The sequence below is a fragment of the Haplochromis burtoni genome, unplaced genomic scaffold (genome assembly GCF_018398535.1).
Source record: "Haplochromis burtoni strain Fernald_Lab_line unplaced genomic scaffold, NCSU_Asbu1 Contig_95, whole genome shotgun sequence".
Taxonomy (NCBI): domain Eukaryota; kingdom Metazoa; phylum Chordata; class Actinopteri; order Cichliformes; family Cichlidae; genus Haplochromis; species Haplochromis burtoni.
In genome coordinates this window covers 1551881-1566801 of record NW_024582456.1, presented here as the reverse complement: position 1 = coordinate 1566801, position 14921 = coordinate 1551881, and the positions used below count along the sequence as shown (strand labels likewise).

General features: G+C 42.6%; 1 protein-coding gene across 4 annotated transcripts in view; it reads right to left on the bottom strand.

Annotated features, from left to right (window-relative positions):
- ncor2 (nuclear receptor corepressor 2) overlaps window positions 1-14921 on the bottom strand; it is a 92636-nt gene that overhangs the window by 7391 nt on the left and 70324 nt on the right. The window contains exons 21-41 of one of the 4 annotated variants that reach the window (XM_014335073.2): window positions 14076-14196; window positions 13238-13502; window positions 12020-12184; window positions 11423-11550; window positions 11196-11295; window positions 10905-11015; window positions 10357-10460; window positions 7632-7782; window positions 7346-7495; window positions 7155-7247; window positions 6414-6619; window positions 5984-6320; window positions 5611-5802; window positions 5212-5460; window positions 4419-4553; window positions 4035-4319; window positions 3763-3943; window positions 3264-3646; window positions 1275-1393; window positions 894-1063; window positions 626-760 (exon numbers count right to left, since the gene is read on the bottom strand). In XM_014335073.2, coding sequence (XP_014190559.1) covers window positions 626-760; window positions 894-1063; window positions 1275-1393; window positions 3264-3646; window positions 3763-3943; window positions 4035-4319; window positions 4419-4553; window positions 5212-5460; window positions 5611-5802; window positions 5984-6320; window positions 6414-6619; window positions 7155-7247; window positions 7346-7495; window positions 7632-7782; window positions 10357-10460; window positions 10905-11015; window positions 11196-11295; window positions 11423-11550; window positions 12020-12184; window positions 13238-13502; window positions 14076-14196 — 3780 coding nt within the window. The remainder of the gene's footprint in view (window positions 1-625; window positions 761-893; window positions 1064-1274; window positions 1394-3263; window positions 3647-3762; window positions 3944-4034; window positions 4320-4418; window positions 4554-5211; window positions 5461-5610; window positions 5803-5983; window positions 6321-6413; window positions 6620-7154; window positions 7248-7345; window positions 7496-7631; window positions 7783-10356; window positions 10461-10904; window positions 11016-11195; window positions 11296-11422; window positions 11551-12019; window positions 12185-13237; window positions 13503-14075; window positions 14197-14921) is intronic. The other 3 variants (XM_042222805.1, XM_014335074.2, XM_042222806.1) reach the window with 3 other exon arrangements.

The window sequence follows — 14921 nt, the reverse complement described above, 5'->3', positions numbered from 1 at the left end:
ACTGAGAATTTCCTAAACAGTTAAGGTGCTACATTCAAGGCATCAGGTCATGCCACCTTATCAAGGAGCAGATGCTCTTTATTGACATTAACACTCCTCCTTTCTCCTACCTCAGAGATGAAACACAGCACAATCAGTTGTTAATAAATGCTGAAACCTGGCAATCACAATTTATGGCCCAGAGGATTACGTGACAATCATGCCACCCACTTCGGTTGTAAAAACTTTTCCAGTGCAACAAGGCTGCCAAACAGATACGCAATCATTAAAGTTTCCTATTTCTCTGACTGAAGAAAATAAAAAGTAGGTTTATTAACCCAGAAGCAACTCTGTTATCTGGAGCAGAAACTCCGGAAACCACAATCCAATGTCAGAGTCTGTCACTGTCCTTTAAACATGACTAAACTACACATACACATGTGACAGGTACAGTATATATGCAAGCATAAAACAGTGGGCTACTATTTCATGACCAGCACCAAAATTTTGACATTGTGTTACAGAATTTGCTCAGTGAAATAATCTAATTAGTGGTGCTAAATGTAAATAAACTGTGCTCATAATGGACTTTTTGGAGCGGACTCTTGATTTTCATGCTGCTGCTCCAACCCAAATCCAAACTTACCCTTGCTCTCCCTGCTCGCTGGGGTAGGAGGCTCCTCTCTGGACTTCAGGTTCAGAGTTGGCTCCAGCAGGAGACACCGGTTCGATGCCGTCAATAGAAACACTGACAGGTGATGTTTTAGGCTGAGGTGGAGATCTGGAAAACAGCATGAATATCATAACTTTGATTATCCATTACATATACTCTATGACATAAAAATCTTTTTATCACTTATTTAAGATAAGACAAAAGGTTAGATGCACTAATTGTACCCAACAGAGATTCCTACCGGTCTCTGTTGCGTTCTCCACCAGGTCCCTCGGCATAGCGGGTCCCCTGAACAGACTCCTGTGAAGTGGGAGGGGGCTGGGAGGCACTGGGTGGACGGGTCAAGTCCAGGACAGGAGAACCATGGTAGCTTTGCTGCTGGCTCTGCCTGTAGTCTTTAGTTATCACCTCCTGTTTGGGTGAAGATTATCAACATCAGACATTACACAACACTGTCTGAGATAAACTCTATCAGGAGACCCGTGTGTAAGGATTTTATTTTACTCTAAAGAAAACTAAACACATTCGACATGCATGCATTTGCTTTAATACAAACGCCAACTTCTTTTATAAAGCACTTCTAATTATTAGATTATTTTATGCAGTAGTTGAGAGGGCTTACGCTGATGTGCTGTGCCAGAGTGACCACCCTTTGGCTGCCTTTGACACAAGGGGACTGGGGCTGCTGGCCTGGAGACAGTCTCTCTTCAGATGGAGAACGGTAAAGACCGTGTGTCATAGCTAAGAGTCGAATCCAGAAAACACACACACACACACACTTTAAAAATTAGTTTGGATTTTCAGGTTAAGGTGACATAATTCCAAACCTTTGGAATGTCCTAAAGAAAACAAGCATTTTTTTCCCTGAGATGTCTCTACACTCATCCAGACTTTTGTAGGCTCAAGGTGCAAGGCTTTGGAAAAAATAAAAGAAGAAGAAGAAAAAGAAAATATATCTAAATATGAGTAAGTGTGAAGAGGTCTCAAGATATTTTCAGTGCACACTTTGCATACAGCCTTGGCAAACTCATCTTTGACCAGAAATGGTGCTAAAATTGACAGGTTTTGCATCAGTAACTGAAATGAAGAAGTTCAAAAAGACACTTTTACATCCTCCTTTATATCACTTGAGGGACTTAAAAAGTGTGTACTGCATGTTATGAATAGAAATAGGCTATTACTATCATACTAGAGTACAAAACCTAACTCCAGAAACTCCATTCAGTCGAGGGTCTAAAACATTCTCCCTGTAAGCTCTCGAGAGCACTACAGCACATGGATTTCAAGACTTTGTGTCCCTTGTGTGTCATATCTCGCTACGTGTTTTTCTTACACAACTCTTACACTACATTATTCATTTCAGAGGATGATGTAAGTTGAAAGAGGGGACCAGGATTGACTCTGTGAATCCCAGAGAGGGAATGAGTGATCCTGTGGGGACAGCAAGCTCTGCCTTTTGTTGTTAGCTAGAAAACACATGAGAGACTCTGGGTTCATTTCAGCAGCAGCTTTATAAGCACCTGTATTTCTCTCTGTGGATCCATCTACTGTTTTGTGAACAACATCATCCTGGTGTTGTCATCTAGCTCAACCATCTCATCAGCTTTGACAAGCATGCTTCTCGAGTACATTAGCTCGCAACATCCAAAAAAAAGAAAACCTAAATAAATCAGCATAGATTACAGTGAGCAGTAAAACAGGAACATGCACAGATTTGGAAGGCCAGAAGCTGTAGTACCCCCTCCCCCTGATTCGCTGAAAGTGTCTCCAGTCTTTGCCGTGTTACTTCCCCTTCCCACCTGCCTTCTCTGCAACACTGGTGCACTCTGGGACCCCAGGGAGTGAGTTTGGTGGATGGTAATGCTTTTCCTGTTTAATGAAACTATCAGACCAATTTTCTATTTCAATGTTCTTTTTCATCTGAGTTACATATGTTTGAATCACAGCAGTCTTACTGAACAGAGGGTATAAAAATACTACTCTGATGATCTAACTGTCTGTGGTGAAATATTTTCTTAATGTAAGCAGCCGAATGACAGGGAGGAGGGTGCCACATGTTAAATTCAAGTCACATCCTCTTAGGAAATAAAATGAACATAAGCAGCAAAGGATGCTCAACCTAAATGTCCCACCAGCTTTAGCTACCTTAAAGGACACCTAGGATCTTCTTGGAAAAATCAAGTTTTCACAAAAACACTATCAAAACTCATTCAAGCTCGCCAAATTCTTTTAAAAATTTAATCTAATCAAGTATTGTCCAATTTGGGAAAGCTAGAAGTAAGGCTTTCCAGAGGGCACCCTTGGTGGACTTTAAGTCTATAAAAGGGAGAAACTGGGAAAAAAGGCAAAAAAAACCCCCTACAGCATTGAAACAAAAATGTAAATGAATTCTGCTGATCTGATAATGCCAACCACCACAGCGTGCAATAGGCCACAGACTGACGGGGGAGTGGGTCTGGGTGATGAGGGGGGACCCCTGGGATCCAGAGCGTCTTACCATTAGTGGCGCTGCTGGCAACAAGCGAGCCCATCTCTGGCATCCCCGTTTCACAAGAAATTTGACGCATAATAATTGCGTTTATGAAGTTGGCCGCAGTCATGGTGGTCTTACCGAGTGATCGGAGCTCTTGTTCCTGAATGGACATCTGTTTGTTTTGAGTCTTTTCCCTACTAGGTGTACCGCTTTCTCCACGGCCAGGAGGGTTGTCTGACTGCAGAGGCAGTAGGTGCTGGGGACGGCCTGAAGCAGAGGTATAAGACCCGGGGTATAGTCCACCTGGGCTGGGGCTGGACAGCTTGGGGTCAGATTTACTGGATGGGCCATGGTGGTCCTGAAAATGTTTGGGTAGACCTCCCCTGTTTTTGCCTGCATCGCGACTCTGCTCTTTGGGTGCATTTAAATCCATGGCAGTTGGGTAGGCCTCAGAAAGCACACCTGTCCTTTGGAGATGGCTAGGGTAAGCTTGGTAGTGGGATGACCCTGAGGGCATGGACCTAACAAAGCAAACACATTTAAAAAAGCGAATTGTATTTATAAAAACAAACAAACAAAAACCGCGTACAACTTTTTATCTGTTTATTCAAATTTTCTGTGTTAAAGTTCAGTTTACCGTAACACAGATGAGCCGGAGTGTTCGTTGACAGAAAGACTTTTCCCCCCAGTGTGCAGGACACTTGGCCTCTGCTGGACGTTTTCCTGGGTACGAGGCGACACTGGGGAGTGCTGGTGGCTGTGCGGCTGGGACGCAGGTCTTACGCTGCTGCTGCTGCTTGACAAGCTGTGCTCTGTACCTAAGTAGCAGAAACAGACTCGTATAACTTTGCAAATTCCAAACTAGATTCGTAACTTAAATAAAAATGAAGAACACCATATTCTCCACACCTGGTCGCCAGATGGGGGCATGCTCCACATTTCCAATAGAGCCGCCCTTGTCTCTCTCACGCTCTCGATCCCTCTCTCTCTCCCGGTCCCTTTGCCTTTCGCGGTCCCTCTCGCGCTCCCTTTCCTTTTCCCGATCTCTCTGACGGTCCCGTTCGCGCTCCCTCTCCTTTTCCCGCTCCCGCTCCCTCTCACTTTCACGCTCCCGCTCCCTGTCACGTTCACGGTCTCTTTCACGCTCTAAAGATGAGGCTGTGCCTTGCATTTTGCTCATGTGTGAGGAGCCAACTGCACATGCAAAAAAAAAGGGAGAGAAAGAGAACTTTAGAAATAAAAAGAGTGCAACATATTTATTGTGTGAGTCTGCTTGAGTGAAATGAACTGTACCGGGTGAGATGGGAGAGGTGGTGTAAGGTCTGCCAGGGAAGCCGGTGCTCGTCCCAGGGATGTAAGGGATGCGATCCACTGTCCCTGGAGAGGGAGGGACCAGTATGTGTGATACCTGAGAAAGATCGATGATCCCTAGAGGACAGAGAAGGGTCAGCTGATTACAGGGCATAAAAATAATGAGAGGCTGTCAACAGTCATGCAAATGTTTTATGAGGGAATGTGATATTTATATTTATTAAATCTGAAATGATGGACTGACTATGTGAAATTCTATATTTCTGACAGATAAATGGGAAAGCAGAAGCAAATTACTAAAACATAAACCCTTAATAGATTCTGCTCTAGTGTTCTAAGACAAAGTAATAAATGAGTCAAGATGTGTTCCTTCAATGCGTTATATTGGAAAATAATCTGACTGGCAGCTCCCTCAATCATCCTACATGACAAATTTTCAGCAACCACTAATGCAGTTCAGTTTTTTTCTATTATATTTATTTGTTTTTGTAGGAAAATCGTGGAAAATGCCATAATAAAGGACAATAAGACTCTCCCACAGAGTGTGATGACAAAATCAAATGCTGCTTTATTACTGCACATCAGCTGACTATAAATAAACTGTCCACCAAATTGATTTAAATAACTCAGAGCATGAACAGCACTAACATTAAATTTTGGCTTGCAGGTGCTTCTATTAATAACAACCACCCTGCTGTTGTTTCATACTCCTATTTGTATTCGTAGTGCAGGTGCAGCACACTTGACTGCACTTTCAGTTAGTGACTGCCCTTACCCCGAGGAGGGTAGGGCAGGGGGACAGCCTGGTCACGTGATGGAATGCCCCTCATGATGTCAGATGAGCGCTGTGCAGCCATGGCAGCAGCTGCGGGCCACTGATGCATCTGCTGAGAAGTGATATAGTCGTTGAGCAGCGTCTGCCGGTTCTCCAGGGCGGCGGTGTCAGGAAAGCCACGGATGATGTAGGGGTAGTGGGGAGAGTATGGACCGCCGGAAGCAAGGGGCCTATGCAAGTAGTATGCTGCTGTGTAAAAACAAGAAGATGATCTGTCAGGAAGTCACTCAACTTGGAGTAAAACTCTGATCACATCATCACACAAATGCCTTGCAGATGATTAAACTGTTCTCTAATGAGGATGGAGGCAACATGTACACACTATAATGGACACAGTACCTGAGTCGATTGGGATACTACGACCCATTGCAGCAGGATCAAAAGCTAAGGAAATGTGACGGTACATTTCAGGTGCCAGACCCGGAAACAGGGTCTGCTGATCTGGAAGAGTGGAAAGTGGTGATTTGGTGGTAGTCATCTCTCTGGGGGTTGGTGTGGCTTTACGCTCCTGAGTCAGATTCTTACTGGAAACTGGTGGGGGGGAAAAAAAACCCCCAAAAAATTAATAAGAAACAGAATAATTTTTAGTACAGAACAACTCTTTTACATGCCTGTCACACATATACACGATTTATGCATTTTCATATACTTCTTGATTCTTTTTTCGTTTAAATTACAAACTCTCAATCATTTTAGCATGTGATATACTTACCCTCATGCTGCCTTTGACCTGCCTCCCTGGACAGTGGGGAGCTACGATGTGAGGATCCAGGGTAAGGTGTCCTTAAGGCTCCTTTATCATCGTAGCCCACTGGGCTGTGATGGGCTTTGCCACCCTGCTCTGACCCCAGCGTCAGTGGAGAAGAGCGCGATATAGGACTAGCTGTACTGACCACTGCACTGGGGCGCCCTTTAGGTGCGTCTTCATATCGGCTTCTCTCAGTACGCATCTCCAGGTGTGACTGTGTACCGTGGTAGGGACTGCCCATGATGGAGCGGACATCATGACGTTTCCCTGAACTAGCCACCTCCTGCTTCATGGACGCTCCCTTCAGAGACCACAATGGGAATTAACTCAGTTAGCAAGCATGAAGTGTTTGATTGTCTCTACATGTGTCATTAGCATTATCTTTAGTGTGTACCTGTACAATGATGCCCTCCTTTCCAGGCTGTCGGAGCTCTTCCCTGGGAATGAGGTGGATAGAGCGCCCAGCCTCCTTCACTATGGTCTCTCGGCCTTTCATAGAATCAGACAAAGAGCCAGGCCCACGAGGTGGGGGGCTCTCTCTTTTCATCTGTTTAGGTTCCCTCCTCATGTAGCTATCCTGATCTAGATGACGAGGTATACCTGAAATTTTAATATATGACTATTATTGATCTTCAAACAAGAGCAGGAAGCCTAGTGTTCTCATTTCTTTTCATAATTTAGCCATACGTGAGCCAAAGGATAAAGAAACATGAGCGACAGACACAAAGGTTTTATAAGCTTAGCTGAATAATCTTGGGTTCGAGATCTGCTTAATTTGCTGCTCTTTAGGCAAATAACTTCAGGTCAGCTAGCACTATCCATTTCTTTGTAAAGGAAGAAACAACAGAAAAATTTGGCTTTCAGTTCACTGGAGGGAGCTCTGGGAGTGGAGTCAGATAAAATGAGAACACGGACTACATCAATCAATAACCTGTTACGCCTTTAACCATGCACCATCACAAAACCAATGGTGACTGGTAAAGCAGCATCAGTCTTTTCTGGGGTCGCCAAAAACACAGGCTACATTAACATTCTCCTTTAATGTATGTTCTGCTTGAGGACATTTTTTAAGTACTTCACCAGGATGAAATGAGAATTCAAAATAAAATCTCGTTGGAAGTAAACCGCTTGCTACCTTGTGAGATGGAACCACGGATGTGATGAGAGTCCTTGTAAGAGGCATGGTGGGGACTGTCACTATCGTGAGGCATGGCTCGTCCAATCAGTCCTGAGGTGGAGGGACCAAGGAGGGAATGGTAAGGTGTAAGACTATGGTGAGTTATTTCATAAACAATCAAAGTCAAACCTCTATATGTCATCTGTTACCTTCACAGTTGGCAGCAGACAACGATTCCCTCATAGGCAGTCCCCTCGAGATGCCTCCTTCCATTACATCATAAGGACGCTTGAGGCCCAGGATTTCCCCAGACTGCCCTCCACCTCGGCCCTCATCTTTAGGAGTCTGAGATGCTGAGCCTATAAATGACAAAGATCTCAGTAAATATACTGACAGTATTTCTTAAGGTATGTGCAATTTGAATCAATATTATTTCTAAGATTAACTAAAAGCAACACAGCAAAAAGTAGGACAATACGGCCAAGTGCTACTTACGATCATATGTAAGAATGTGCCCACTAATGCCCTCATAGAGCACATGTCCTTTAGACAGGGCCTCATCGCGCTCCCTCTCAACTCGGCTGGCACTGTCCTCAGTCATTAGTCGCGCTATGGTTCCCTTATACAGCGAATCAGCCGGCGTCCCCTGTGGAAAACAAAAAGAAGAAATGAGACCTGTACTTTGTACCATCAGTGTGTTGTAGCAGAGAATCAAAAAAAAAAAAAAGTCTGATTAGGATTTTGATATGCAAATGACAGTGAAGCCTCACAGCAGACAACCTTGACTACAAGCAGACTTGGTTAACAATCCTCATTTCGGTAAAACTAAACAGTGCCAACGTCATAACAAAAAATGTTACGGAAATGACAGACTTTATATCACGAGTGTTAAACTGTTATTTACAATTACTCCACTAAACAACAAGAAAAACAAGTGAACAAACATCTATGGAAATTTAAGCTGACTGTTCTTGAGTCTAATCAGACTCAACTATGTCAAAGAAGGAAAACACTAAGTTAAAAATAAGTACAGCTTGAGGTTAAACATTTCAGAGGAATCATCAAGTGAACCCACTCACACAACTTGAGTCACGTCACTAAAGTGGACATGAAAAGTAGTAGCTTAGGGAACATTGTTACTGTGTTGCTTGCAGCTTTTCCAAGAAGACACTGAGGAAGGACGAGGCCAGACTAGCATGGTTTCTTATTATAGGATCAGATGGCGCTGACTTAAGTTACCCGCACCTACCCTTTAAGAAGAGGCATCAATGCTATATGGATTCATGCACTGAACAGTAGCCTGCACACTAAAAAGGTATCCCTCTAACAATGGAGATGTTACACTTTCAGCTATCTCTCCTTTTACTAATCCACAACAGCAGATAGAAGCCAGTATGGCAGCTGGATATGATATTACAGTGGGCATATCAATGACTGGTTTTGCCCGCGCCTAGAGTAAATAGATAAAGTAAAGAGGGAACAGATGCGGTACATTGTGTACCTATTGCTAAGGTGACAGGGCCACCCATAGCTGCAGTTATGTCACAGCACCACGGAAATCCACCAGCCTTATGACCTCTAACCAGCTCTGCTGCTCTCGTTTCCATCAAAAGGACAAAGCTCAGACGCATGAAGGCTGCTAAAATTGACTCTGGCAGGTATAAAGACATAAAGCCTTCAACTTTATGAGCAGAAACCAGTGATGGCATCAAAATGAACCAATGAAGTACTGCTAACAATGCGTGGCCCGTCAGTGTATGAGCTGTACATGCTGCTGTCACTATGAACCTTGACTTAATTTAACAGTGTTAGTTTCAGTTCAGTATTACAAGGGGAAATGGTGAGCTAGGGCTGGGCAATAAAACAATAAAGATAATTATTGCAAAAAAAATTCTCCCCTACAGAAATATGAGACATGGTCGATATTAACCTCCTAAGACCCGAACTCTTCCACTACATGCTTTTTTAATTTTTCATTGATATTTGGACATATTGGGGCCCGATGAATGTAAAAACAAAGAATTACCAGATTTATTTTTTTTTGGCTTATTTTTGTTTTTAAGAAAAATGAGAGCCACATATGAGCATATTCGTTTAAAATCTTGATAGAACAGTAGCAGTATAATGTCCTCATAAGTGGATAATCAGGCCCTTGTAGAGCAAAATTCAGTATTTTGGTCTAAATAACCCAAAATGTGATGTCCACATATGTGGACGCCAGATCCTAGGAGGTTAAAGTCAATAAAAGCCAATTCATGTTTTGAGATATAACACGAAAGGGTCAATGACATCAATCATGTGGTTGGAATAGAGTTGGAGCCAGCAAGCACCTTGCTAGGTGGAGGCAGTGTCAAAAATGTGTGACATAACAAGACCGTGGGCTGTTGTTGGCCCATCAGTCAGAAGGAAGAGCAAAGTTTTAACATACAAAGACTCCTGCAGAAGCAGTCTTTGCTTTTCATGTTGTATTTTTTTCCCCCTATCTTTGATTTTCTCGAGATCTCTGCTGTCACTCCTTTCCCTTTCCCAGCCTGTTTATTAACAAATGGGCATTCAACCAATGCACAGTGTCATCTATGTCGAGCAATGTGCAATTGAGATTTTGGAGGACTGCACAGGAGTAGCACCGCTTGAAAAGCACTCTCCTTATATCTTCACTTAGGAACAAAAATGAACTTTTAAGCTTGACTTAAGAAACTGATTTGATTTAGATCCTAGCCGTACGTGCTAGTTATGATGTCAAACAAAAGCAGGTCACTTCTAAACCTGCATACTGGGGAATTATTTATAAGCGTGTTCAGTGAATTTGAAAGGTTGCTCGGAGGTTCCTCGAAAAGGGGAAGAGAACCGTTTTCCAGTTGTGTTGTAATGCACAACTCAAACTAGAACAGAGTCAGCAGAATATTATTAACAAACACGAGGATTGCCCCACCCAACAAACTGTACATATGGGAGACTGTTGCAACGAGAGTTGTAACAGTGGTCAGGGATTATCTGTAGGTTACATCATCAAACCAACAGCCTATGAGTATTTTCAGTGGAAACAACAAGAACCTTTACATGAGTAAAATTCTTTGGAAAATACAAATGAGCCTGTTGTTATTTTCTGAATAGAGTTTGTCTCTCTACTTTTGTACCAATTTTGAACTTTATACTGGAGCATTTTTAACTCCAGTATAGCAGCTTTATTACAAGGACTACTTCAGCGGTCAGCACTCACCTGAGTAATGGAGCCGCCTCGATAGGGAATTGGGGAATCAGGATGCAGTCTGGTCCCTGGGATGCCTTTAGTGATACTACCCCCCTGAACAGCTGAAATAGACGCTTTAAGGACAGTAAGAGAGAGACAGCTGTCACTTTAATCCAACATGTAAAGTCACATTAAGAGTAAAAAAAGATGAATGCATTTAACTGGAAATAAATATTTGAAACTGTTTTGCAAGACCACCCGAAAAGAAAAAGTTGAAGCATCACCGAGTACAATCACTTCTGCACATACAGATTTGGGCAGTTTCTCCCAATCTTCACATTTTCCCAACATCAGTGAACTCAACTACCCACTGACTTTATAATAAACAGATAGATGAATGACCAGACAGAGAGAGATTGAAAGTCTAGCCTAGGTTACATTCAGTACATTTAGAAAAGTCACTCCCAATTTGGTGTGTTGGAATAAAAAGCAAGTCATGATTTGACTTTGTTCAGAATCTGTGGCTTATTGCTTATAATCAGTGTGGCAGTAAAACAGTGGGAAAAGAGAGCACCCACCACGTCCAGCAGCGCTATCATGAGATGGCCCTTGGGCTGACAGGTTATCAGCTTGGGAGGATGAGCTGTGAGGGGACAGCTGTTCCTGCTTTACTATTGGAAAACCACCTGCTATATATTAGATTACAGAGAGAAAAGAGAACAAAATGAATAGGGACAATTTTATTATCCTTTATTTATCCAGGTAAAAGTCTCATTGAAAGTAAAATCTCATTTTGAAGGCAGACCTTGCTGAGAGGGGCAGGGCACAATAATGAGAGAGTATCAATCCCCTCAGCCAGATTTACTCACCCCCTTTCCTCTGATCCATCCAAGGCACCCCCATCGGTGCGGAGGGCATCTTCCCATGGTCCAACCCATGAGCTGGGCTGTGCAGCTGTACTGGTGTGCCCTGTTTATTTAATTTAAAAAAAATGTACATGGTCATAAGAACAATATGTAGGATCACTGATCAAAACAATTACATGATTTCTACTCTCAAACTATGTCTACTTAATGTTATTGGTGTGGTGCTGTACCTGTGTGATAGAGCCTCCTGGCTTGGAGGAGGAAATGAGAGGTGGAGGCTCTGGCATTGTGAGCGGTCTCACTGCTGCTAGCCTTCCGCTGTCCTGCGGCAGTGAGGGGTGGCCTGATGGCTGGAACGCTGGCAGATGGATGAGATTGTGAGAATGAGATTTGAGCAAGTGATCTTTAGAAAAAGGCTTAAAAAAGCAAGTTAAGTAGACATGGATTTGCTAAATGTTCTCACAGTACAGATAAAAGATTATGTAAAGCAGCGGTCCCCAACCTTTTTTGCGCCACGGACCGGTTTATGCCCGACAATATTTTCACGGACCGGCCTTTAAGGTGTCGCGGATAAATACAACAAAATAAAACTAGTACCGGTACCGAAAAAAAGAAGATTTATTCATAACACACGTGAAAAGACCCAGGAAAACTGAGTTAACGATAAAAACAATAACAAAATAACGCTGAAAACCGATAAAAACCCTGAAAACCATACATTTCAGACCTGAGCCTCAACTCTCGCGGCCCGGTACCAAACGACTCACGGACCAGTACCGGTCTGAGGCCCGGGGATTGGGGACCGCTGATGTAAAGAGAATGCTCACAGTTGAAGTGGATCAGGTGCTGGTCATGAGTGCTCTTGGACATGTCTCGTTGGGACACAGGGTAAGGGGATAGAACTGAGCGCCCCAAGTTAGAGGTCCTCGGGTCATCAGGGCCCAGCGCCTGCTTCTTAGCTTCACTGTGTGGAGAGAATGCTGGGGGCTTTTCTGCAACAGTGACACACAAGGAGAGTCAGGACCAGGTAACAACACACAAATGGTTATCCACTAATCCAAGAAGTTGTCCTTTGGCCATTACCAACACACTACTGTCCACACCTTCATCAATGTTGTCATAAGAATTACAAAGAATATCTCATGCTACCTCCCAGACAGAGTGACACGCCACTGAATTAGTACCCTTCCTTAATACAATCACACCATCCCAGTGCTAATATTTAAAGTGAAATCCAGCTGAGGAGAAGTTAAAAGGCAATTGATGAACCTACTTAATCCCTGCAGGAGGAGCAGCAACTGCTTCTCATTGCTCTGAATGGACATAAGCACACCACAGATCATTAAATCCTCACAGCATTTTTACAATCATCAAATCCTCAATTTTTTAAATCCCCACAAGCGCTTACTTGTAACTATTACTTCCCCCACACGGTGATTAAATGCTGAAAAATATCAATAAATATCAGCTGGAATACATGTTTATATCTGTCCTTATGTTAGCATAAATGAATGAAAAAGGACTTTGGAGTTCACAGCTGCCGTGCACATGCTGGTTATAAAAGACCTCTCTTTGTGTGGACCTTTAAAAGTCCATTCAACAAGCTTACAGTAACTGCACTGAACCAGACTGTATTCCCTTTTGGGTCAATAGCAATACCAGATCATTTATCAGTTCCCTCTCCCTGAGTGTCCCAGAAACACTTCAATGCCCTAAACACTAGAGTACACAGACTCAAGGTTACAGGATGTAGCAAGGACCAACAAAGTAAAACTAGATCAAATGCAACTAGAACAGCATGTTGTACTGCATTTTCATTAACCTCATTTTAAAAAAATAATTTCATTAATCCTCTAATCTTGTTTTCATAAAACACCAAGCTGTACACCCTGCAGTGGAGTGACACTAAGGTCATACAGAACAGTGATAAAAAGGATCCAAGCTGAAAACCTAAAACTGTGAAGAACTTGTGTTTGCAACTTCAGCAGGTAAATATAGTTTCTAGGCAATAAGAGAAGTTTCTGTTGTGATGGAGGTGTGCATACCATCCTTTTCGCCGGCAGAGGGGCTGCGCGGGCGAACACGTGGGCTGTTGCTGTGCAGAGCCTCCCTGTCTCTGTCTGCCTGTGGGGTATAAGGCTGCTGTTTGCCTGGCTGGCCTGGAAACTGCTGCTGCTGTTGTTGCAGCTTGACCTCCTGGGAGGACTCCCCATGAGCCATGGTGATCTGTTGCTGGTACAGTGCCAAAGCGTGGGGAGGCAGTAATGCCTTCCCACTCTGCTGACCCCCCTGCACCGAGGCTTCTTGCATCTGCACACAGGGCGACAAGAAAATAACAGAGTTACATATGTGCCACACATATAACACAAGCCCACTCCTTTCCAGGAGCTGACATATGGTTAGCCACATAAAATATCTGATAAGCATGTCAGCTAAGACGCATCTCTTATTTCTTGACAAGCTAAAGTTTCCCTAATGGTCATTATCTCATTTCTCGTTATCCTCCATCTGGTTGGCTTATCTTATACAGTTATGACTTAACAATTTCACCTACTATGGTGTTAGCCTTGTAAGCAGAGAGACTTTGATAGGATTCACAACTGCAATGAAAGATTGTGAGTGTGTGAGTACATCAGTTTTATGTGGCGAAGACACTTTCAAAGGCTGGGAAAGCCAAGATGCTCTTCACTTAAAAAGGGACATAAAGGTTTATAGGGACACAATAACAATGCTCATTATCAAGTCCATATGTGTATTCTTGGATTCTAGCAAAGTAGTTCTGCATGAGTCATATTAAATAAAAAATAAATAAATACATAAAAAAAGATCTGTAACTGTTTGAAACAAGAACTAAAGCTAGCATCTTTAAAATTAGCAACTCACAATAGGTGGTATAGCAGCTGCTCTCTGTTTCAGCTGTTTCAGATCCATGGGCTTCTGTAGTGGGGATGATATGACCCCATCATGAGTGTAGTTCAGTAGGCTTGGCCGTGGAGACATCATTCTACACAGACGGACAGAAATAAGTTAGTGGGAGTAAAGAAGAGGTTGAAAAGAAGAGCATACAAAATCACTTGTTTAGTTTTTCCACCCACTAATGTAGTAGGATGTGTGCTGACATAGCCTGAGACCATGGAAAAAAAGTAAAGATTCATATTGATGTATTACACATCTGTCAAAAAACACAACAGACTCTGAATTACAGTTAAACACACAAATCGATGCACAGAACCCCCCTGCACGCCCCCCCCCCCTCCCCCTTTTGTTTGCCTTGGCAGAGGGCAGCATTTCCCTGAGCTCTGCCAGTACATGCAGTCTGCTGTCATGGAAAAAACTGAACAAGTACCGTGCAAACACAACTAATCAGTTCTCCTACGCACTCTGACACCAATTTCTAGCGGCCTCATTCACAGACACATACCGAATTAATAAATATTATTATTATTTTTAAAATATTATTTATATTTATATATAATATATATATATATATATATATATATATATAATATATATAATATAAATATATATATAATATATATATATAATATAATATATATATATATAATATATATATATATAACTATACATATACAACACAATATACATACATACAACACACACACACACACACACATATACACACACACACTTTCATACTGATGTGCAAATAAAATCCTTGGCTAATAGAAAAGTGCAACCTGTGGTACATGAACACACAAATACAGCTTG